This window comes from Armigeres subalbatus, chromosome 3 (genome assembly GCF_024139115.2).
Source record: "Armigeres subalbatus isolate Guangzhou_Male chromosome 3, GZ_Asu_2, whole genome shotgun sequence".
In the NCBI taxonomy this organism is placed as follows: Eukaryota; Metazoa; Arthropoda; class Insecta; order Diptera; family Culicidae; genus Armigeres; species Armigeres subalbatus.
In genome coordinates this window covers 355,583,741-355,607,649 of record NC_085141.1, presented here as the reverse complement: position 1 = coordinate 355,607,649, position 23,909 = coordinate 355,583,741, and the positions used below count along the sequence as shown (strand labels likewise).

Genomic DNA, 23,909 nt, shown 5'->3' with positions numbered 1-23,909 from the left:
TTTGCTCTGAATTCACTCTCCTTATGTCAATATAATCTAATTTTTAGGCTATTAGACCATCTTTGGACAATAACAAGACAATAACAACAACAAGAAATGACATTTGTTTTGAAGTCGTTTTTTATAGCAACGACCTTTTGTAGAGCTAACACCTATTTCAATTGTTCTTCCATTCCTCGATCTCTCCCTATCTCGATGGTTCCTTCAATATGGATATGTGGAGAGGCGACTGTATAAAGGTATTGACAGAAATTCCCAAATGAACTTCACCGTCGGCTTAGGCAACAACGGATTGAGCTAAATTTATCAGAGAATGATTTTCTGATCCAAGGCAACATCATGGAGCGACGCTAAAATCTACAACTTTTCCGTTCCCATACTAAGCTGGGACAGAGGCTGAGTGAAAAAAAAACAACTTTTCACAGCGCTCTCCCATACCAAGTCGAGCAATCGACCAATAATGGCCCGCATGGACAACCACGCGTCTCCATATTAGTTCTCGTACAATCGTTTCTTGCTTTGTCGCCGACGTGCTCTCTGTTTGAAGGCTCCCTCAGACCCAAGGGGCGTACACTTATTACACACTTAAATTTTTTCACCGATCTCGGCTGTGCGATTGTCGGTTTTACGTTGGACGTATCATTACGGCGGCTTCTTTGAGCGCCACAGTAAACAAATTACTTTTTCAGCTATCTCAGCAAAAAGTAAGGACCCGATCGCTCGGCTGTGCGGATCTTGGCAAAAGAATTTAAAAAAATGCCGGGCTGAACTGAGTGTGTACGTAAACACTAATAGGGGAAGGTGGATGTCTCGTTTTCTTACGCTCCGTATAGACAAAAAATAATTTGTATGGGCAAAATCTTACAAGGGAGGGTGTCACAACCCCAGAAAAAATGTTTACGTAATTAGTGTACGAACCCTAAGCGATTTCATCGCAGCGAAGGGCGACAACTACCTGCCGCTATTCTATCGCTGGGTCGCTGCATGCAATGTTCCATTTACGTTTCCGTTCCAACGGCGACAGAAACGCGACGACGACAGTCGCGTCGCGTGTGTTTGGATGAACCTTTAGAGGTGTTCGCCACCGCCGACAAATTATGGTGTCACGCCGCCGCAGACATTATTTCATCGGCGTGCCGCCGTTCGAAATCCGTCACGCCACTGTTCTATAATTTCTCACGCTGAAATATTTCCCGAGGAAATTCTGAAGAAAAAGAAGCATGCCCGAGGTAATTCTTAAACGTTTCCTGAGGAAGTTTCGAAGCGTTCACGAGTAGATTTTGAAGCGATTCCCAAGGAAATACCGAAGCGTTTAAAAAAAATCGATGTGTTTTCAGAGGAAATTATGAGTCGTCTCCTCAGGAAATTTTGAAGCGTAATTCGAGGAATTCCAAAGAGCTTGCCGAGGAAATTCCGAAGCGTTCCAAGAGAAATTCCGAAGTGTTTCCCGAAGAAATTTCTAAGTGTTTCCCCAGGAAGTTTCGAAGCGTTTTCTGGAATTTTGAAGTGTATCCTGTTGAAATTTTGAAGTGTTCCCTGAAAGAATTACGGAGAATTTCCGGTGGAAATTTTGTAGCGTTTCCCGATCAAATTTCAAAGCCTTTCTGATGGAAATTTCAAAACGTTTCTTGATGAAATTTCGAAGCATTTCCCTAAGAAATTTGAAGCGTTTCCCGAGGAAATTCCGAAGCGTTCCTCCAGGTAATTGTAAAGAGTTTCTCGAAGAAATTTCGATGCGATTCTCGATAAAATCTTCAAGGAAATTCGAAAGCGTTTTCCAGAGAGATTTCGAAGAATTTTCTGAATAGAGTTTTTCGTGAGTACATCAAGTACCGTGACATGCCCTATTACCGTGGGGTTAAGGACGTGTTCACAATAAATTCGCTATATAAAATTTAATATGTAACAATCACTCTTGAAAACTATGTCGTTTCAATTAATATTGAATACATTTGAAGGGAAAAATATGTTTTATACTTCAACTCATAAAAAATGAAGGAAATAGTGTTCAATATTTGACTTATGAATATGGCTAATACCGTGTACATTCCGAGGAAGATTTCAAATACCGCGCACAAAATTGCCTAATACCGAGTCCTATCAAACAAGCTCAAATGATGAACTTAAGAGCACATTTACAATAAAATATGTAAATAATTAAATCATATACAAATTTCAATTGAATTATTAGGTCATACTAAAAAAACGTCATAAAAATTACTATTTACACAAAAAGAATCATTTCCTTGGGAAGTTAGCAATTTCTCAATATTGTCGGTTTACAATAGTTAATTGGTTTTTCAAATAATTTACTTCACATTTATTTAGATTTTAGATAGATGATATCCAATCCAGTGTCTAAGTAGGTTAAAAGACAATTGGAGGATTTGTATCCAGATGAAAAATACTCTACCTACATTTCTAAAGGAAACTGTACAGGAAAAATATTTGCGTGTATAGTCTGTGGTAAATATCGCATATGCATATTATATTTATATAAATTTATATCATATTCGTATGTGCTGAACAACACAATAAAGACGATTTGCATGTTCATTAGATGTATATCATCTTCAAGTATTCTAACATAAGTTTCTCTTTGGGGAAGTACTGGAATAATACATATCGCAAAATGTATTTCATCTGGATGATGCTCCCCTAGTTATCCTACGCATAAAATGTCGTAGATATCTAACATGAATGTTTCAATACCTATACGATATTGTTTAGTGGTCTATGTATCCAATGTGATGGTTACGTTTTATTTTTCTGAGTATCAACTTCACGGTATAGCCGAGTCACGGTATTAGGCACTACTGGCGAAGAAGATGCCCTAATACCGCGACAATTGTTTTGATCAATAAAAATGCAAAAACAAGAATTTTAAATACCATTTCAGTACCCAGCTCATAATTTATAGCTGTAAAAATGGGCTCAATGAGATATTGGAAGTAAATATCATTAAAACAGTTACAAGACTTGGAAATATAACTTTAATTTTAAGCGTTTTGCTAAGTGAATGAAAATTTTGGCTGGTCCAGCCATACATTTTCACATTTATTTTTTAGCGCCTAATTTACGTCACAAATACCCACAATATTAATTTACTAACATTTTTTGCTATATATTTGTGCATTCATCAAATAATGTGATTTGTATGACAGACAGTACCTCTTTATTTATCAATTTGTATAAAATCCACGGTATAAGGCAATGCGCGGAATTAGGGCAGGTCAAGGTACATGATCACATCAATTCTAAGTTCTAAGATGTGCGGGAATTTTCAAAATGTACTGACCGAAATTAAAAAACCCAAATCAACATAATTTATTGACAAGAATGATCAAGTGCAGTAAATTAGACTATACAATTTTGGTACAGATTTATCAAATTAAAGTCCATTTTTTGTCATTGCAAAAAATAGCGTGTGCAACTCGTTGCAAAACTCGATTTTTTCAGCACTCGTAGTATTTATCCAACTCGGCAAGCCTCGTAGGATAAACGTACAACACGTGCTGAAAAAATCATCTTTTTGCAACTTGTTGCACAAACTACTATTTTATAATATTACTGATTTCAAGTATGATTTTGAACTGCAAATTTACATATATTTGTACCAAATTGAAAAAGGACTAAAAACCCGCAGCTAATATAACAACCCTTCTAGATGGCCCTATTTACCACTAGAAGTACTGAAGCTAAGTGAACAAAAACTGAACAGCCAAAACTATTTCAATAGCATAGCTTTTTAGATGACATGATGATTTTAGCATGTTTTGTCCTGTTATTGTCAGTGGAATTTTTTGTTGATCGAGCTTTATACAATTCGGCACAAGATGCACTGATATACAAAAAAATGTTCAGGCCGGATTTGATCATAATTGATTATAGACAAACTTGGCAAATAATAAAAAATCTGCCAAAACCACAACTTCTTCTGAAGTTATAAAGTATGCAACTTTGTTGTAATTATTGTTTGTTCTGAGATAATGCAGGAATTAGATAAAACAAAACTTCTGTAAAACAATTATTTGATCGTTTTTACCGGAATTTCCGCTAAAATCTTCAGAAATATCTGCGAAAATTCTTCCGAGAATTCCTGCACAAATTCATCATTTGTGCGCAGGTTCAACCCAAAAAATCAGGTGATTAATCCTCCGGGTTCGAGCGGAAATTTTCCTGAAAATGTTGGCAGAAATCCAACTGCTCTTGGATCTGCTGCAGAAGTTGCTCCAAAATTGTCAGCGGAAATTCTTCCGAGAACATCTGTGGAAATTCCTCCGGGTATTATTATAATTCTTATAGGAAATTATGCGGAAATTCGTTTGGCAATTCTGTTGTAAGTTCAAGTATTTTCTTCAAAAATAACTTGCGGAAAATCTTCAGAGCCTATCTGCGGAAATCCCTTAATGATGTCCTGCGGTAATCGCTTCAAAAAATGTTGTAGAAATTGATTGATAACTTCCTGCGGAAAAACTCCCGGTGTTATTTTTGAGGACTTTTTACAGAAATTCCTGTGATCTTCCTGATTTGTTTATGTATATTCAAAGTGGCATTCTTGGGGATTTTTTAAAGTCATTCCTGCGGTCACCGCTCAAGAGATTCCGAAGAAATTCTTTTAAAAACTTCATTATAATTTTTCGAATTTTAAATGCTGCGGAAATTTTCTTTGGGCTGTGGAAATTTATTTACAAGGAATTTATGCAAGGATCCTCTTAGGTTCTGTTGATAATCCTGTAAAAATACCATCGGAGTTATCCGAAAATATCGCAAGAAATAACTTTCGAGAATCATCTTCTAATTTCTGAATGACTTCTGCGGAGGCACTTAATAGAATGAGGTATCAAATCAAAGAACATTTTTGTCTTTTCAATTGTTATATGACCCCTTATTCGTTAAGGGCTTGGACAATTCCTAAAAATAAGGTTAACAGCATTCAAACGTGATTTTGTTCTCAACAACATTTGCTAATAAAAATAAGGCCCATCTAGATAGACTTAAAAATAATTTTTAAATTGTCGTCCTTAGATCTAGTATTTTATTTATTAAATTTTCACCTAAAACTAAATCCGCGCCAAATCCGCGCGAAACCCTAAAATCGTTATGTAAATCCACGCCAAATCCGCGAAAATCGCGAAATCCGCGTAGTCGTAACAACCCTGAGTTTGGTTCACCATTTTCTTAATACCAGGGTTCATAATGCTCACTCAATCTCAGGAGTACATGATTTTCCCTCACGAAAGTTTTCGGGGAGCAATCGCTTTTCGGGAAAGAAAAACAGTCTGGAGAGTGATAACAATTTTTCGCTCACTTCGATTGCCGCTAAACGTTGGTTTGCTCTTTTTCTTTCATATTCGAGTCTTTTCGTGGCATCATCAATACAAATGGTAGTAGCTTATGTGGAACAAATAACTTAACGCTTTTATACAGATAGCGTGGTGGTGTGGCTAAAGTAAGCGCATCCCCACAGCTATTATTGTTACTATTCTGGGTTCGAATCCCGGCGCGGCCATACAATTTTGTAATTGCTCTGCGATAATTCTCGCGAAAAGTGAGTGAGAGGTTGAAAGTAATGAAACGAAAAGGATTTTCATCTAATAGGCAAGATTTTTCGTTCATCTTCCAATGCTAATTCTAGAGAAAAGATTGATGGGTGAAAGATGATCCTCAACATAAACAACGAAACAAGATTTTCCCTTGGCCCGAAAAACGCTTGCTTTGGTCTCATTGAAACGAAAAGTCAAAACCCTGCTTAATACCTTCTGAACGCAATTATCAAATTCAATAGCGATCAACAAGGCTTTACCACCTTTCAAATGCCAGAAAATCGATTATCCTTTCTAGTGTATTGGGGACCATTTCGACCCAAGCACACCTAAAACAACGCAACAAGCTAAAAATCTGGGGTTGGGTTCCTGCAGGCAATGTTCCAATTTACGCTTCCAAACCAACGGCGACAGAATCGCAGTTGCTATGCGATAGAATTGCGTCGCGTGTTTTTGGGGGAAAACCTTAACGAAGGCACGTAGCGTATCAATACACAGAAAGCTTAAAATCAGATAATTAGCATCCTTCTGCGATACTGAAAAAAAAATCAGGAATGCCATATAAAATTGTTATTCTGCCATTACGTACACAATCTTTCTATGTTCCGAGCGGAGTATTTTAACAATTTCAAACGGAATTCATCTTCAATTCCTAAAGGAAACGAACAAATCGTTTAGGTATTTTGATCGCAATTATTCTGCGATGTCGAAGAAGTGCATCCTTCCGCAGTACCCAAGAGCATCCTTCTGTGATTCTGAACAAAATTCTCTGCGTTTATAACAGAGTTCATTTGCGTTTTAAAACAGAATCATTCAGCGATATCGAACTGAAATTTTCTGAGGTTCCCAACGAAACCAACCTCCTATTCTAAACGGAATTCTTTTGCGATTCCTAACGAAATCATGCACTTCTAAACATGTGCGAGATCATGTGCGATTTCATTTTGCTATCCCGCAGGGAATCAAGAATAATCCTCTGCAATTCCGAACGTAGTTCCTTTACGATTCCGAACAGAATAATTCTACGGTTCCCAACGAAATTCTCCTGATATTTGTTGCATTTGTTGTTATATATAAGTCCGGCATGGTATACAGACCTACTGCCACTGGAGAGTCTTTGAACTACAACAGGACGTAAGCGCGTATTAAAATGTTGTGTTTTAGAAATTGTTATATTGCGTAAGCGATGTCTGACTGCCGAGTTATACTACACTCCCTTAGTCGAGTGACATCGATTTGAAACACCGAGTGGATTAATGGTCAAGCTGCCATCCATCCCATCCCTTAAAGCAGCGGTTCTCAACCTGGGGTACATGTACCCCCGGGGGTACCTTCGCTGACCCCAGGGGGTACCTCGGACGAAATTGCGTAATGGCGGGCGAACTACAATTCTAATTAAAAAAAAACTATTGGTTAAATTTTTAATAATTGTATAAATTTATATTCCAAGATTTTGAATTGAACATAATTTGCATAGCAATAAGTAAATTAAAACATATCGAACCATGTCCACCACAACCAACACAGTGTATGAAGGACTGTGGGACAAAATATCAAAGATATCTTCAAAAACAATCTACTTATATACTTCTTAACTAAAATATTGAATTTGAAGGTTCAGAAGCCTTGAGGCATAAGGCTTTTTTTTCAAAAAGAAATCTTGGTAGCTTATCTTCATCTTCGTAAATCTTCATCTACGCGGTTCGAAAGCATCCTTCCAAGCAAAATAATTGAAATATTAAATTTAAAGTTTAGGATTAAGGCTTTTATAAAAAAAAATGTTTGAAGCCTTCTTCTACGCGGTTCAAAAGCCTCATTGCAAGACCCCTTCAAGAGACTTGAAAACCTCCTTTTGAGGGGCTCAGAATTCTTCTTTCATCCAGCCCCCTTTCAGGTGGTTCGGAAGCCTCTTTTCGAAAGGGTCGGAAGCACCCTTTCAAGTTGCTCGGAAACTTCCTTTAAAGGGGGTCCAAATTCTATCTTCGAGAAGCTTGGAAGCCTATTTTTAAAAGGTTTAGCATCGTCATTTCAAAAGGCTCGAAATTCCCCTTTCATTAGGCTCGAAAGCCTCCTTTTAAGAGGGGCTCCAAATTCTTTCAGCCAATCCCCACAAGTGGAAAAATATATTAAGCTCTTTTAGTGGAATGTATTAAACCGTCTAAGACGAATTAAGTACTGTCCATTTAATTCCACCAGTTAATTTTCGTTATCTTTGCAGATACGTATTTCGACCACAACTGTGTGGTCGTTTTCAGTGTCTTGTACGTCTTGTCGAGTCAAGTACAAGACACTGAAGACGACCACATAGTTGTGGTCGAAATACGTATCTGCAAAGATAACGAAAATTAACTGGTGGAATTAAATGGACAGTACTTAATTCGTCTTAGACGGTCCCCACAAGTGGTTCGGAGGCCTATTTAAAAAATGGTTCAAGGGGCTCAGAAGCCCACTCGGAAACTCGGAGACTCGGAAACCCCCTTTCAAGTGGTTCGTAAACTTCCTTTCGAAGGGCTCGGAATTCTTCCTTGGAGAAGCTTGGAAGCCTAAGGCTAAGCAACGCTATTTTAAGATGCTCAATGCCTCCTTTCAAGAGACTCGAAAACCGAATTCTTCTTTCAGTCAGCCCCCTTTGAAGTGGTTCGGAAGCCTCTTTTCGGAAGCCCCCTTTCAAAACAGATAGGAAGCCCTCATTCAAGAGGCTCAGATGCCCTTTTTTAAGATGGTCACAATCCCCCTTTTCCAGATGGTTTGAAGCCCTCTTTCAAAAGACCCAGAAGCCCCCTTTAAAGAGGCTCGGAAGCCCACTATCAAGTGGCTCAGAAACCCAATCAAGGGGCTCGGGTTTCTTTGTTCAAGAAGCTTGGAAGCCTATTTTCAAAAGGCTCAGCAACGACTGAAAACCACCTTTCGAAGGGGCTCTGAATTCTTCTTTCAGTCAGGCCCCTTTCAAGTGGTTCGAAAGCCTCTTTCTCGAAAGCCTTCTTTCAAGAGGCTCAGAAGCTCACTTTCAAGGGCTCGGAAACCCCTTTTCAAGTGGCTCGAAAACTTCCTTTAGAGGGGCTCGGAATTCTTCCTTCGAGAAGCTTAGAAGCCTGCATTGAAAAGGCTCAGAAATGTCATTTCAAGATGCCCAAAGCCTCATTTCAAGAGGCTGGAAAGACCCTTTTTCATGAGGCTCGGAAGCCTCCTTTTAAAGGGCTTAGAATCCTGCATTCGAGGGGCTCGGAATCCTTTTAGCCAACCATCACGAGTGGCTCGGAAGCCGCTTTTCAAAGGGGTCGGAAGCCCAGTTTCAAGATGCTCAGAAGCCCCCTTTCAAGTGTCTCGGAATTTTCCTTTCGAGTGGCTCGGAATTCTTCTTTCAAGAAGTCAACTTTCAAACGGCTTAGCAACGTCATTTCAAGATCCTCAAAGCCTCCTTTCAAAAGGCTCGAATGATCCCTTTCATGTGGCTTGGAAGCCTCCTTTTGAAAGCCTCGGAAACTCCCTTTTGAGGGGCTCGGAATTATTCTTTCAAAAGGGTCAGAAACTTCATTTCAAGAAGCTCAAGTCTCTTTTCAATAAGTTCGAAAGCACTCTATGAGATAATCTTATGAGTAACGGTTATTAAAATAGGGGGTACCTCAATGAATACAAACACATGAAGGGGTACCTCTCAAGAAAAAGGTTGAGAACCGCTGCCCTAAAGCAAGCTTTCAACAATCACAGCAGACCACCATCCGGGATAGTGAGTTCATGAGCGGTCGAAAGAATATCAGTTGACACATAATTATTATCAAACTTTCAGACAATAAAATATAACCCATAAGTAATCTTTTGGTATACTTATTTTATCCAACATCAGTACCATACACGTACGTCCCCACCTTACACTTAACTCCACTCATTAGGTTATGTACAACATCTGGATGCAGCTTCTTCAGTTTCGGTGCGTTTTAAGGTTTATATCCATTTGTACGAAAGTGACCTCGTTGGCTTCGTACCATTCCAAGAAGGCATTTAAATAGTGGCACGAAGCTAGATACGACCAGATAATTGTAGGGCCCTCGTGTTTCTCTAACGGTCGCTTGTGAACAAACGCTTTTGTAGACACTCCTTGAGGTAGATCTCCCCATTTACAGTCCGTTTGCCACATGAGCAGATCGCTTGACAAATCATGTAAATATTTCATGGCAAACTTTTAAAGTGTCTGCTTCCTTATTTCCTCCGGAACCACAATCTTGTTCTGGCCGGTGATCCATGATGAGACAATGACGCTTCGTCAGCATCAGGGTGTACAGTTTCCGGCCCGTGACTTTCTCCCCGTATTTTGCTGTTCGTCACGATTTGAAGCCTTCTGCATTTTGTACGTAGGCATACAGTCCCTCCGGGCCTTGGCTCTCTAAATGGAAGACTTGGACAGAATCCAACTTTTCAGCCACATTCCTGGGATTCCGCTCTAACGCTTTCACGACAAGTTTGTAATCCTGATCACAACATCGCATTTCTCCCTTCTTTCGATGCTCAGAGTATCGTAGTATCGTATATTGCACGATTCCGAGTTGTTTTCCGATAATTCGTAACGTTGCGTTTCGAGGGACGTCAATTTTTCCGAAGGAAGTTCCACTACTCCGTCTTCTAAGGACAAATTATCTGGCTGGAAAGCGTGTCATCATTCAGCCAAGTTTTAATTAGAACAATGATATCGAACCACTGGTCAGACGCTGCAAGCCGGTCATCTTCGAACATGGAATAAATGCCGCGAACATGGAATAAATGTGTGGAAATGCAAGCGGCAAACGAATCAATACGAGCAAAATGCGATACTTGCTTGTGCGTGGATTTAAGACCTTCCCACCGAAACAACACGCAGGGCAAAAACAGCTGCAGGTCTTTAATGGGAAGGGCTCGACTATGATGGATGGATTAGAACCTTCCATAAAGCTTATGGCAAGTGTATGACTCGATGCAAAGAGTACGGGAAAGTGGTCGGCTACCGGCACTGGACAGGTGTTCAAAACTAAATTATGTACATAAGTACCGTGGAGGCACCATATTTGACGCAGTTAAGAAAATTTTGAAAAGAATCATTATTTAAAAAATAATTGCAAAATGGATTCGCCTATAATTCTGCATAACAAGCTTTCTACTATTATAAAATGCGTACAAATAATGAAACTTCGAAATCTAAGTTTATTTCTTAATTTTTTAATTTGTTTTTATTTGGTACTAGCAGACCCGACGAACTTCGTTTCGCCTAAAATTGATTTATTCTCTGATTAGTTCTCGAGTTATGCAGGAATTTCAGTTTCATTTGTATGGGAGCCCCCCTTTCCAAAGCGGGGAGGGATCTCGAACCATCTTAAGAACCTTCCCCGGCCCCAAAAACCTCTGCATACAAATTTTCACGCCGTTCGGTTCAGTAGTTTCCGAGTCTATAAGGTTCAGACAGACAGAAATTCATTTTTATGTATATAGATTTGAGGTGCCCAACTTGACGCACTAGTTTTACCATGTTCCTTATTTGACGCAAAGCTGTTCCTAATTTGGCGCACTTTGAAACTATGTTCAAACTCAACAAATTAAACGCCTTATTTTTTATATTATATAATGACAGTGTAATAGAACTTTGTACGATGTAAAATAACAAGTTAATTCATTATACAAAGCGGCATTTTATTTATTTTTGTTCAGTTGTTCTGCAAGTTATATGCTATGTGGCATGTAATTGTTTTGTTAGTTTCATGGACCCTGCACATCAATCAAAATGCTCTTCCATTAGGTGTAAGAACCATGTTAAAACATATATTCACGGGAGAATTAACTTTGACATTTCATTACGTAACCAGCCTACCATGGTCTGTTGTATTTGTAATAAAAACATCACTTTCTTTGGTAATCTGCTATTTTGAATCTATAAACTGAGGAGGATACAGAAAACGTAACCTGTATATGAACCCTTTGAGAACCACATTGAAGCTACCAATATGCAAATGTTACGTGACCGGCAGATATATCTAAAAAATATGAGCTGCCCGTCTATACACGTTTCGACGCAGTATGAGTATGACCTCCATATATTTTATTCGGGTACGTTGATTCTTCATCAATAATATGCTTTTTATGCCATAGGTATATGCATAGAAGAAGAGCAAATAAAGCCATCCAGCTTGACTCGAACTTGATGTTTAAGTTTTATGAATCATTTGATATGAAAGTGCGCCAAGTTTGGACCTGCGTCACATATGGTGCTTCCACGGTAAGTGGTGTATTGTTGTTGGATTACGCAAACATTGTTAGGACTGCAAAAGTAGTCGCATACTGCTAATCCCGTATTTTACCATAAATATCCAAAATGAATCAAACATAGGCCCTGTCGTGGCCGAGCGAATATCCGCTACTATTACAGGCCCAAATTTTCCTCTACTGTCAAGTGTCCTAAATATGTTTACTCTAGATAGGTACCATAATGGCGCACTGCTTTGCTTCAGCATGATTCTTTGTACTAACCTTGAAACCCAGCTCTCCCGGGTTCTCCGGCTCGAAATCGTATAGCGCCGTACAGCAGGGTTGTGTCGGCTTGGCGGGCATCGGCGTCCTCGCTGGTGACCGCATGGGCGATGGCAATGGGGAAGCTAAACGAAACGAGAAATTGTAAACCACATGTTTATTATACAACATAGAACGATTTGTTTCCTAGTTTGTGCATTATTCGTCGTTTCTATCGTCTATTATGTTCTACCATTATGTTTAAAGTTCTACTACAGTTTAGCGTCTATCTAATTATTTTTCAAATCAGCTACTTGAAGATGAATTTCTCTAATGTTACACAAAAAAATAACAAACTAATGTAAACGAAATACAGACAACACAACAGTTAATAACCACTACATAATGGGATGGAACCATTGAAACGCATTAAAATTTCAACCGAAAAGGTCGTCAAATGAATGTGAAAGTACTGGGAGATCATGCATAACGAAGATATCGTTAGTGGGGAGCACGTGAACTGTTCTTCATTTAATACCACTATTTCAGTGATGGCAGCTGGAACTATCAAGTAAGTGGGTTTTATTGAACATAAAACTTCTTTGTACAAAATTAAAAACAATTTATTGCGGAAATTAGGCATGCATTCCAATTATTGATAAAACTGTAAACGAATTTGTTCAATTTTTTATGTAAACCGATAAAAAAACGCTAGAATAATATTTTTGTGTTAGATATTTAACAAACAATTTAAAAATTTTAGAATAAAAAGAAACCTAATTTAGCTCGAACAAAAATGGCTAATGTGGAAAGTGTTATTTTTTTTCACTTGTAAATTTTGATTACCATTGGTGGAACGCGCCTGCGCCTGACCGTTACCCAAAAGTTCCAGATGTGTCGGTTTATTGACCGGTGAATTGAGACGTGATGATGAACCGCCTAAAGTAAGGTCCAAAGTGTTACAGGAAGAAAGAGAGAGAGAAACAGAGAGAAAGATACAAAGATTGAAAGACGAGTGGAGATTTCATGGATCGGGACGACGTGGAAGGGTACAGAAGTCTTCCGGTTGGTTTGCAGTCAGTGTTTACTGGGGAAGGGAGTTTGAAAAAGAGGCATAAGTGACATTCGAAGGAAACGATACTCGGGGTGTTTCCATAAAAACACATTCATTCACATTGAAAAGTGGAGTATTGAAGCATAATTTTTAATCTGACAAGTCAAGCTAAAACATCGTCAAGATACGTTTGAGATTCTGTGGAAAATTCATCGAAGTACACTGACAATCGACATGGGGAAGAGCATTCAATAATAATTAGATTCAGCAAAAATCTGGCGATAAAACAGGATTTTCAAAGAAATTAAATAAATGGACATGAAACTTGGATTACTATTATTCGAATGATAAATGAACTCAAACTAAAACTCTATGAAGATGAAGACAGTAAAAAACAACTATTTTTGAATCTGTACCAAAGATCGTAGAACAAGAAGGGGAATTTTCGAATGTAAATGTTAATCCTCCCATCACCAAATGTAACAGTCACACCACTACTTAATTTATAATGGATTAGTCCTGGATGCTTGTAAACTCCCGTATAGCGGAATAAGAATAAAATTTAAAATTTATATTAGTCCGTATCAGGCAACGTTGTAGATGGTTTAGGATACAGTCGAGTCTTCTACTGTTTCAGAACAATTTTTAAAAAAATCTACCGAAATCGGAACCTCGAAGTTTTAAACTAGAAAAAAAGCAAATTATGCAGATAAGATTCCTAATTATTCTTTATTCGATCAATGGGAATCTATGCAGTATGAGACTCGACCACATATCATAGACGTTAAATCCTTGTAATGTATGTAATGCTATTGTTGCGATCAGATTGCATATAAATTATCGAAACCGAACCACCACCCTTTTCAGTGACAGCACAGCATCATCTTATTGAATCACACGATGAACAAATGATACTGCGCTTCCTCCGAAAAAAAAACACCATAAAAATAACTAAAGCGAAACTATACAAAAACATAAAAATAATAGAAAATGAAACATAAATCACCTGACCAGGGATCGTTAAAGTTGTTGTTGTTGTTAGCGAATTTTGACCCGGACTTGATAGTGGTAGTGGAGCTAGTATTATACACACTGTGGTTGTTGTTGTTGTTACTGCTATTAAAATTTGAAAATTTGCCATTATTATTGGAATAGCCACGCGCGGAGGAACCGGCGGCAGCTGGGGTCGGAACGGCACTGGACGGCTGATCCCACGCATTCAGCCAGTTGTCAACGTTCGACCCGGAGGAGTCTTGCTTGGTCACAACCAACCCATACGGGGGAGGTTTTCGAAACGATTCACGACTGTGGACTGCCGCACCACCGCCGCCCCCTCCACCGGTACTACCGGCCCCACCGCTTCTCGTCGACAGCGACGATAGGCTTTGCTGTGACCCGTACAGCTTGTTCCGGTTAAAGTTACTACTATTATTGTTGTTGTTGTTGTTGCCATAATAGTTGCTGTTGCCGTGTTGGTGGGTGGATAAATTTTGCTGAGAACTGTACATGTGGTGATGGGAATTTTTTACTGTATTGGGATTAAGGAAATGTGGCCCACCATTCATTCCATCCTGGGAACCGAGTGTTTCGATGTTCAAATCCGCTAGCGTCTTGGGGACGAACTCTGACTTCGGACGGCTGGCGGCTTCCTCTCGTCTGTAAATAAGGAAATTTAGAAATATGAATTAGACTTGATAGTTCACTATAAAAGATTTTCTCCATCCAGTATCGCGATCCCGATGCTGATCAGGTTTAAAATATTCTTCAAATGATTAAATAATGCCCTAGTAACACTGACGGATTTATTTTAGTTTTATAGCAGGTATCTCCAAGAGTCACAATAAAAATATATAAAAGTTAGTCGGCGGCATAAAATTTGAGAAAATATAAAATGATTGAGTCCAAAGAAAAGGGTAAATTAATTTGGTCTGGGATTTACTAGTTGAGCAACATTTCATTTTGTGATAGCAACTTACAGAAGCTAATAATCGTGCGGCAGCTTGAACTTCCTCAAAGGTTGCCAAAGTCAAACAAGATTTTTTTTTCTGATTATAAAATCTAATCGTTTACACTCCGCTAGACTTTATATCTAGTGATTTTAGTCTATACATATAAATAATAAAACATCTGCACCCTTTAATTTGTCATGCAAATCAAAGCCTTCTGGACGAAACGTGTTTACAAACAAAGGTACTGTTTAACAAAAATGTACCAATTCAATCAAAAGTCACCGATTCTGCTGGCAAATTATCTACTCGACTAAATGGTTCTTTCTAGACCTGCCGACCACATATCATTAAACGAAATTACCCAAACCCAGTAATATGACAGATTAGGAATGGCGACCAATCACCCAGGATAGAAATCTACCATATCCTGGTAGGTACCTCGTGAAATATCTAAAAACATGGCAGAGTACACTGAAGTCAACTTTTACTCGGCTTGTTTTGGTTGATTGTGGCCTTCAAATTAAATGAAACGTTGAAATAATTGAAGAAAAAATCAAATTGATGAAAAAAACAGGTTTCAATTTTCTCAGAAAATCATTGAATTCTGATTCAAGAGTCCGAAATAACTCTATGTGGAGGATCTAAGTAGCTACACCTTTTCATGCTTTGTCATTCTTTCAGTCTGCCCATTATTACATATTAAATTTTGTAGCATTTGGTACAAATATGCGCCGACGGACGGAGGTCCTTCGTAGCTTAGTTGGTTCGAGTTCCATAGAAAGAAAATAGTTACCTCCAATACATTTTTCAAATCATAATCTTCCACATAATGTTCATATTCACATCTGAGTTTTCAGGACATTGTAAATTAATGTCCAAGTCGAGTGGTCTATTACTCGGAACGAATCTATACCATTTCGTCGAGAGACATTTCGTCGAATGACATTTAGTCGAATGACATTTGGTCGAATGGACATTAAGTCGAATGGACGTTTTGTCGAAGGGACATTTAGTCGAACATATTTTTTTAATCCACTAGAGACGCAAGGCATTTGGTCGAAAGGACACTACGTCGAATGGACATTTGGTCGAATGGACATTTAGTCGAAACCAGATTTTAGAATGAAGAATCTTCGTACATTTGGTCGAATGACGTTTGCGCAAAAGCGGATTTTCGAATTAAAAATCTTGGTACATTTAGTCTAATGACGTTCCGTCGAATGCCTATTTAAAAAAGAGCTTTAGTCAATAACAATTAAAAAAAATGATTTATCGTGGTGTTTATAAAAGTCACATAATTATTGTCCTAATATTGTCCAAAGAATGATAGGTTCATAAAAAGAATAAATAATACAAAAACGGTGAATATTCCGAGAATATTCCCGACTGGACATAGAGAACCCCTTTGCAGAACCCCTCTAATCGAATCTATTCCACCTGGTGAAAAGAAATTCAGTCGAATGATGTTTCGTCAATAGACATGACGTCGAATAGATTAGGTCATACGACCATTTGGTCGGAATTAAATTTTCGGCCAATAATTAACGAATTGTGATCGGAATTTTACTCTGAACTAATTATTGTATAAATATTGAGTGAAAGAAAAAGTTACAATGAAAAGAATAAGAAAACCATTTCCATTGGACTAAACGTCCTTTCGACAAAATGTCATTTGACTAAATGTCATTAGACTAAATGTTCCAAAGCCGACTACGATGAAATATTGGCAAAATAACATTGATATCATTGGTTTTTGACCATGTGCCGAAAAATAGATTAGAGGGTATCTCATCATCAGTACCGTGGTCCCCCGGTAATATGACCGCTTTAATTCTGAACACTTTTTAATTTGAGCCCCGTTTATTTGAACATCGTTCAAATTAAAAATGGTTCAAACTAGACCTGTGCGCCGCCGCGCCACGCCGCCGCCGCCGACACTTATTGTCGTACGCCGACGCCGGTCAAGGTGTCGGCGGCGCGCCATACGCCGGTTGGCTCGACGCCGCCGAATTTCGTATTTCACGCCGATGATTGGCCAACACAAAAATCACAGTATGCAGATCGTTTGCATCTGCTGGACCAAGGCAACCTATCAGGCATTTATTAAATAGCTGTTATACCTTTAGCAGATTTCTTTGCTTCTATCTCTGTCACGTTTATCTTATTGGCTACAGAAAGCAAAAATGGTAACTTGGCTTCTGAAGCTGGAACACGATGGGGCACGTGACCCACCAAATTAAACATTTCCTTCACTCTCCTTGTACTTAAATAGCCAGAATTGCTCTAAAAATAACGGTTTCGATTTATTTTGATAAACAATTCCCAAAGAAATTTATTGGTTTTCCTGAAATAATTTCTGAAGGAAGTTCTTAAGGAGTACCTGAAGAAAATTCTTAAAGTCTTGAGGAATTTCGAAATTTATCTCCGTCTGGAAGATTTTCTGAAGGAATCCCTGGAGAAAATTCCGAAGGAATTCTTGGAGGAATGTCCAAAGAAATTCTTTAAGAAATTTAAACATGTCGGCTATTCCTTTTGAAGTTCCATTGAAAATTGCTCATTGTCAGAATCAATTTTAAGAGAGTTTTTTAAGAATCTCCAGAAAAAATGGTTTCATTTGTGGAGATTTTTTGAAGGAATTCCTGGAGAAATTCCCGATCGAATTCTTGACGGAATTTTTGAAGGTATACTAGAATGAGTTTCTTGATGACTTACCGAATAAATTTCCTAAAGAATTATTAAAGGTATTCACGAAAAAAATATGTAGAAATTTTCGAAGGAGCTCCTGCTGTAAGTTCCCAAAGAATTCTTGAGAATATTCGAATATCCGCTAACTCAGGCGTGGTAGCGGGTCACTTTTTAGTGACTTGGTCACATTTTTTGGCAAGTCACTAAAAAGTCTCTTTTTTCGAGCTCAAATCACAGCTCAAGACTATTTTCAACTATTTTGGAACTTTTGGTTAATTTTAATTTTGGCCAATTCCTAGAGTTCATGGCGGAAATTGAATGACGGATCGGAAAAAAAATGACCGCTAAGTGCCTTTTGGTCCGATAGTTGCTCTTAACTTCTTCGTGACTTAATATTCGCATTGAAACTTGGCCAACTTGGTATTCTTAAGGGATTTTCGACAATAATTTATTGAAAGAGTATCATGTTATAGTTTATAAACTATAAGTGATGCAAACAGAATGCGCACAGGGATTTTTTGTAACAAATAAATATAACAATTTTGTAACATAAAATGAATCGAAATATTAAAATCTGCATCTGTGTTTAATAAGGTAATGGGATTTGAGGCGGTTTATTGATAACGTATCAATACTTGTGAATTTTTAAAAATATATTCAGATGATATACATCTAAAACTGAAAATGCATAAATTTTGGGTACGCAAATATTAAAAATCGTGAATGTTTAAACATTTTAATGATTTTGAATTTGACACACACCGTATGATATTCCGAACAAACTGCTTGTTCAGACATGTCATTAACAAAAAAATAGATTTTGAAATGATTCTTTGATCTTTAAACAGTGAGCATACATGTTTGTGAAAAGTTACAAAGAAGATTGTGCTGTATTTGTTTGTTTTGCGATGAGATGAATATATGTTTAGTGAAATGGAAAACGGTCTATTTGGTCCCTTTTTTCGTCAGCATTGGTCACTAAAGTCACTATTTTGAACGACATTGGTCGCTACCAGCCCTGCAATCTCGATATTTTGGAAGTTTTTCTTGGCATGTAATTTTGATTTTAGAGTCAAAACTGAATTTGTTTTACTACTGTCCGGGTTTTTGAAGAAATTCCAGGAGAAATATAAGAATTTCTATGTAAATTCCAATAGCTTTTTGGAAAATCCATTTAAAATTCCTTCGTAAATTACTTTCAGAATATTCCTTCGAATATTCCTTCAGAAACTCATTTTAAAATTCTGTTTGAAAATCTTTTCAGATTCTTTTTCGGTTATTCCTTCAACAATTGAGTCGGAAATTTCTTCAGGAATTTCTTCGAAAATCTCTTCAGAAAAGCCACCAAGAACTAATTTGGACATTTATCTAGGGATTCCTTCAGAAACCCCTCCGGAAAGGTATTTGTAATAATTTCAGAAATTCTTTTGGAACTTCCTCCAGGAAGTATTCAGAAAATTACTTCAGTAAAATTACTGCAGGAATAGTTCCAGAAAGAATTCGAATTTGGAGAAATTTCTAAAGGTATTTGAGAGTTAAACTTATTTTCAAATAAAAAAAAACCCTTAAAACGTTTAAAAAAAAGGAATTTACAAACAAAATTTCCTAAGAATTCCCAATAAAAATTCTTAAGAGATTCCCGAAATTATTCTTAAAGTAATTTAAAAGGAAATTTTCGAAGTTCTACAGGTATTTCTATAAGAAATTTGAAGAAATTTTTTTCAAATAAATTCCAGAGGGAAATTTCGAAAGAATACCAAAAATAATAGTTTCCGAAATGTTTTGATGAATTACTGGAAGATATTCTATTAGAAATTTCTGAAGGACTTCTACCAAATGGATTTGGGTATCTAATTCTTGAAGGAATTTTCAAAGGAATCCCTAAAAATAGTTTGGAATGAATTACTGAAGAAATTCCCAAAAGACTCCGTAAAGGAATTTCCGAAGAAATCCCTCAAATAGAAGGAAACTCCTGATGTAACTTTTGGAAAGAAGTTTCGGAGAAATATCCTAATAAATTTTCAAGGGAATTCTTGGTGGAAGTTCTGAAGGAATTCATTAGGGAAATTTTGAATTAATTTTTAGAATTCCTGTGTCGAATTTTCTGAGGAATGTCTTGCGGAATTTCCACACGAATTCCTGGATTTATATCCGAAGTACTTTCCAATGAACTCATGTGCTGTGATGCGAAAACTTTTGTAAACTTTTGCTGTGCAGATACAAGCTATAGCTATTCGGCTGTTCCCCCCATCAGACTGACTGAGGCTACACACTTAAAATAAATCGCCGAATTCGGTAAAATTTTACCGAAATCTCAACAGCAGAACTGTTCGGTAAATAATTTAACTGATTTTCAGTGATTTTGACAGTTGAGCAATGGAAAAAATTACAAAAAATCTGTAAAATAAATTACCGAACAGTTCTGCTGTTGAGATTTCGGTAAAATTTACCGAATACGGTGAAATGGGTTAAGTGTGTAGCAATTGTCCAAAAAACCCTAAAATTCATAAAAAGCATGTAAGCCTTGCTGCGTGATTTTTATTCTCAGCTCAAAATTCTTCACGCCGATTCACGCCGCCGCCGCCGCCGCCGAACATTGCTTACGGCGTGACGCCGCCGACGCCGCCGCCGCCGGAGTAAAAATGGCCTTACGCCGCCGCCGTTCACAAATACTTCGGCGCACAGGTCTAGTTCAAACGTCATTTAGCACGTGGAATTGAGAAAAGAAAAATGAAACATCGTGAAACGGAACGCAGAATCAAAACAAACCAGCCCAAAAAGCAGCAATAAACCAGTTTTCCTGAAGCAAATAGAATAACCAGAAGTTCAAATAAAAAATGAATTCAGTTGATTTGAACGAGGTACCGTTCAAATTATCGGGAACCCACGGTAACTAATATTTAGCTATTTCTGTAGGTTTTCAATTTTTCTATAATCCACTAGGGTCTCCAGAAGTTTTCTGTTAGCTCAGGTGAAAAATCCTCATTGGCATCCGTATTCGTTTCTTTCGCTGCTGATTGAAACTTCCTCACGTCCACTGAATTCCTCTTATCAGTTTATCAATGTATCTTGTGGATTATTTATTCAAATTTAACCAAAAATCTATTGACGAATTATCCATTTGACTAATTACCTATTACCGACTAAACACTTTCAACATTCGACTGAATATCTATTCGACTAAATGTCCTTTCGACTTCATGTCCTTTCGACTAAATGTCCATTCGACCAAATGTCTATTCGACTAAATGTCCATTTGACTAAATTTCCATTCGACTAAATGTCCATTCGACTAAATGTCCCTTCGACCAAATGTACTTTCGACTAAATGTCATTCGACTAAACGTCATTCGACGAAATGTCATTCGACGAACTGTCCCAAAGCCACTCAGAACATAGGCAATTAACTTTGATTGAACATCTCTCTGTTTATTGAAGACACGCAGGTCAAAGAAAATTATTCAACACTCAACAGTACAAGAAGTAAATCCCAACGAAATTGTTGATTTGATGTCGAGTGTCAATTTTTGTTGATCAAAATGGAGGCGCATGGTACTTCTTGTTCCTGTCATAAATGTATACACCTGTGTTAAAATATTTCAAAATCAATGCAGTTAATAACATAGTCCTTAGTTCTTAGCTACGGTCGTGGTGAGTTGACCGTAGAAAAAGGAAAATATAAAGGAAGCTGGAGACTTCAGATATTCCTTGTAACTCTCACATTAGAAATAATTCTTCTCCTATCGAACTGAGCAATCAGCTCGATTTGATTCATGACGAAATTGAGCAAATCGAATCTACCTCTAGCCCAGATAATTCAATTTATCCGATGAGGCAAAGGATTCCGCCAATTAGGGTATCTATTGCCAAGTTTTCTGCCTTTAGGAATGAGATTTTGAGTAACCTTCAGGGGATCAAGGTTTCATTTCAGATTGACAGGAAGGGTGACTGCCGCGGTTTTCCGGGATCCTTTGACGATCGCAAACGTCTTCTCCGGTATTTAACTGAGATGCGGCATAAATTCTTCACATACGACGACTGAGAAAAATGTCTCACAATTGGATCCCAGTTCAAAACCCTTTTGGAAATGTCGACTCTCTACATCTCGATGTTCTATATCTCGATATCAGATAAATGGAAAAACGTCAAAATTGTTCCAATTTTGAAGCCTAACAAAAATCTGGCTGAGCCTTCTAGCTATCGCCCAATCAGTTTGCTTCTCTCAATAAGAAAACTGTTAAAAAAAAAGATTATTTTAAATAGAATAATTATTGTTAATGTTATTAATAACAATTCTATTTTTAATGATGAGCAATTTGGTTTTCGATATGAGCATTCAACCACTATGGACTCTAAGCTGTACAAAGAATGTCTCGATAACCGCGTACTAAGTTTCATGTAAGCCCATGAAGGTCCCGTGAAGTTTTGGTCAGATTTTGAGAGTTGCCACTAAAGCCTTGAAGTCATTCAGTTGTACCGTTATAATAATGTAGATTTCAACAATAAAAACATAATCCACCCAACTGCCCGCAGTTCCATCCATGGTCGAGACATTTTGGGCAATGATGCTTAATAAAAGTGGATAAATAGCTCGGGACGTGACTCAGATGACCAAAATGCGAAACAAATATGCCAAGGAAGTTGTTTCCAGGGGTGTGCAGCGTTTGATGAGAGGAATGAAGAAGAAAGTGCGAATTGTCACTAGAAAACTAGACATGATTTGCAATTTCATTTTTTCCTTAAAGTACAGTAAATTACCTTTGTTTCGATGTATTAACCTTATTTGTATGTCCCCTACCTACAGATGTTTTATTATTCCGTATTCTAAATGGACATACCTTGGCGCTAGCAACGTTCGAAATCTTCCCTTTCAGCGTAACGCTCTCGATTTCCAAAAATCTAAATGACAACCAGTATAGTAAAGAAAGACGTAAGTCCTACGTCAAAAATCTTTAAGGATCGAACGTAAAGAAAAAATAGCCACGCTGACTCATGACGCTGGCTTTTAACCGAAAACACCGCAATAAAAAATGACCAACGCAAACCCCAGTGCAGGATTTCAACCTCTCAATAAATCGAAAATATCCCAAAGAGGAGAACATAGGGTCGGAAACCTCGGTAATAAAGAAAATAATAATAATGTCTTCCAAACCATTTTTCAATATTTTGATCCGTGGCCAACACTCTAATAAGAAGAAATCTAAAATTACGATACAGGGACTATGAGTTTAAAAGTTATAGCCCAAATACATTTTTTATAATGTTTGTACATTACCAAGTTAAGAATTAATACTCAATTTATTACCTTCTCAAAAATCTAGGTAAATAAATATGTAAGTGGTTAAAGGCATGATTTACAAGCAAAAAATAGACTCCATTGTAGATCAATTTGATGTGAATAATTGAAACGGTTTTAAGCCTTTGTTAAAACTATCGGCACATTTTTGTTTGTAGCTAGATAACCGTGTACATGATGATGCTGATGAAATAGATGAATATCAATGAAGTAAGAATCAGTTACTAAGAGTTACGAATTTAATTCAAATCAAAAAATTAGAGGATATTCGACTGGGGTTGCTCTTCTTGATATAGAGAAAGCATTTGACAGTGTTTGGCATGAAGGTTTGATTGTAAAATTGATGAATTTTAATTTTCTTCTGATCCAAAATTATTTATCAGATCGCTCACTGCAGGTAAATTTTCAGAATTCGAAATCTGATCGATTACCTGTAAGAGCTGGTGTTCCTCAAGGATATGGGGGCACATATTGTATAACATTTGTACTTCCGATTTACCTGATTTACTACCAGGTTGTCAAAAATCTTTGTTTGCAGATGACACGGGTTTTTCAGCCAAAGGGCAAAGCCATCGTGTCATTTGTAGTAGATTGCAAAAAAAAGTTTGGATATTTTCTCCACTTACTTGCAAAAATGGAAAATTTCCCCGAATGCTTCCAGAACTCAGCTTATAATGTTCCCACATAAGCCGAGAGCTTCTTATTTGAAACCTTCTAGCAGACATATTGTCACTATGGCAAGTAAATAAGGAGGTGGAACGAAAGCTCCGCTAACTTACCTAGGAGAAAAAGTTGGCAGTGAGCCAAGCGGTGGAGGCCAGGATGGAAGCCGAGTCGAAGATTCGAGTCCTTAAGGAAGAAAAGCAACTGGCAGAAAGCCAGCCTGCAGAACTCCGCAGACGCATGGCTGT

At 37.6% G+C, this 23,909-nt stretch overlaps 1 protein-coding gene across 7 annotated transcripts in view; it reads right to left on the bottom strand.

Annotated features, from left to right (window-relative positions):
- LOC134226146 (endophilin-A-like) overlaps positions 1–23,909 on the bottom strand; it is a 98,522-nt gene that overhangs the window by 11,905 nt on the left and 62,708 nt on the right. For 3 of the 7 annotated variants that reach the window (XM_062706728.1, XM_062706729.1, XM_062706730.1), the window contains 2 exons: positions 14,075–14,724; positions 12,036–12,160 (listed from right to left, as the gene is read on the bottom strand). In XM_062706728.1, coding sequence (XP_062562712.1) covers positions 12,036–12,160; positions 14,075–14,724 — 775 coding nt within the window. Of the gene's footprint in view, positions 1–12,035; positions 12,161–12,860; positions 12,954–14,074; positions 14,725–23,909 lie in introns of all 7 variants that reach the window. The other 4 variants (XM_062706731.1, XM_062706732.1, XM_062706734.1 and 1 more) reach the window with 3 other exon arrangements.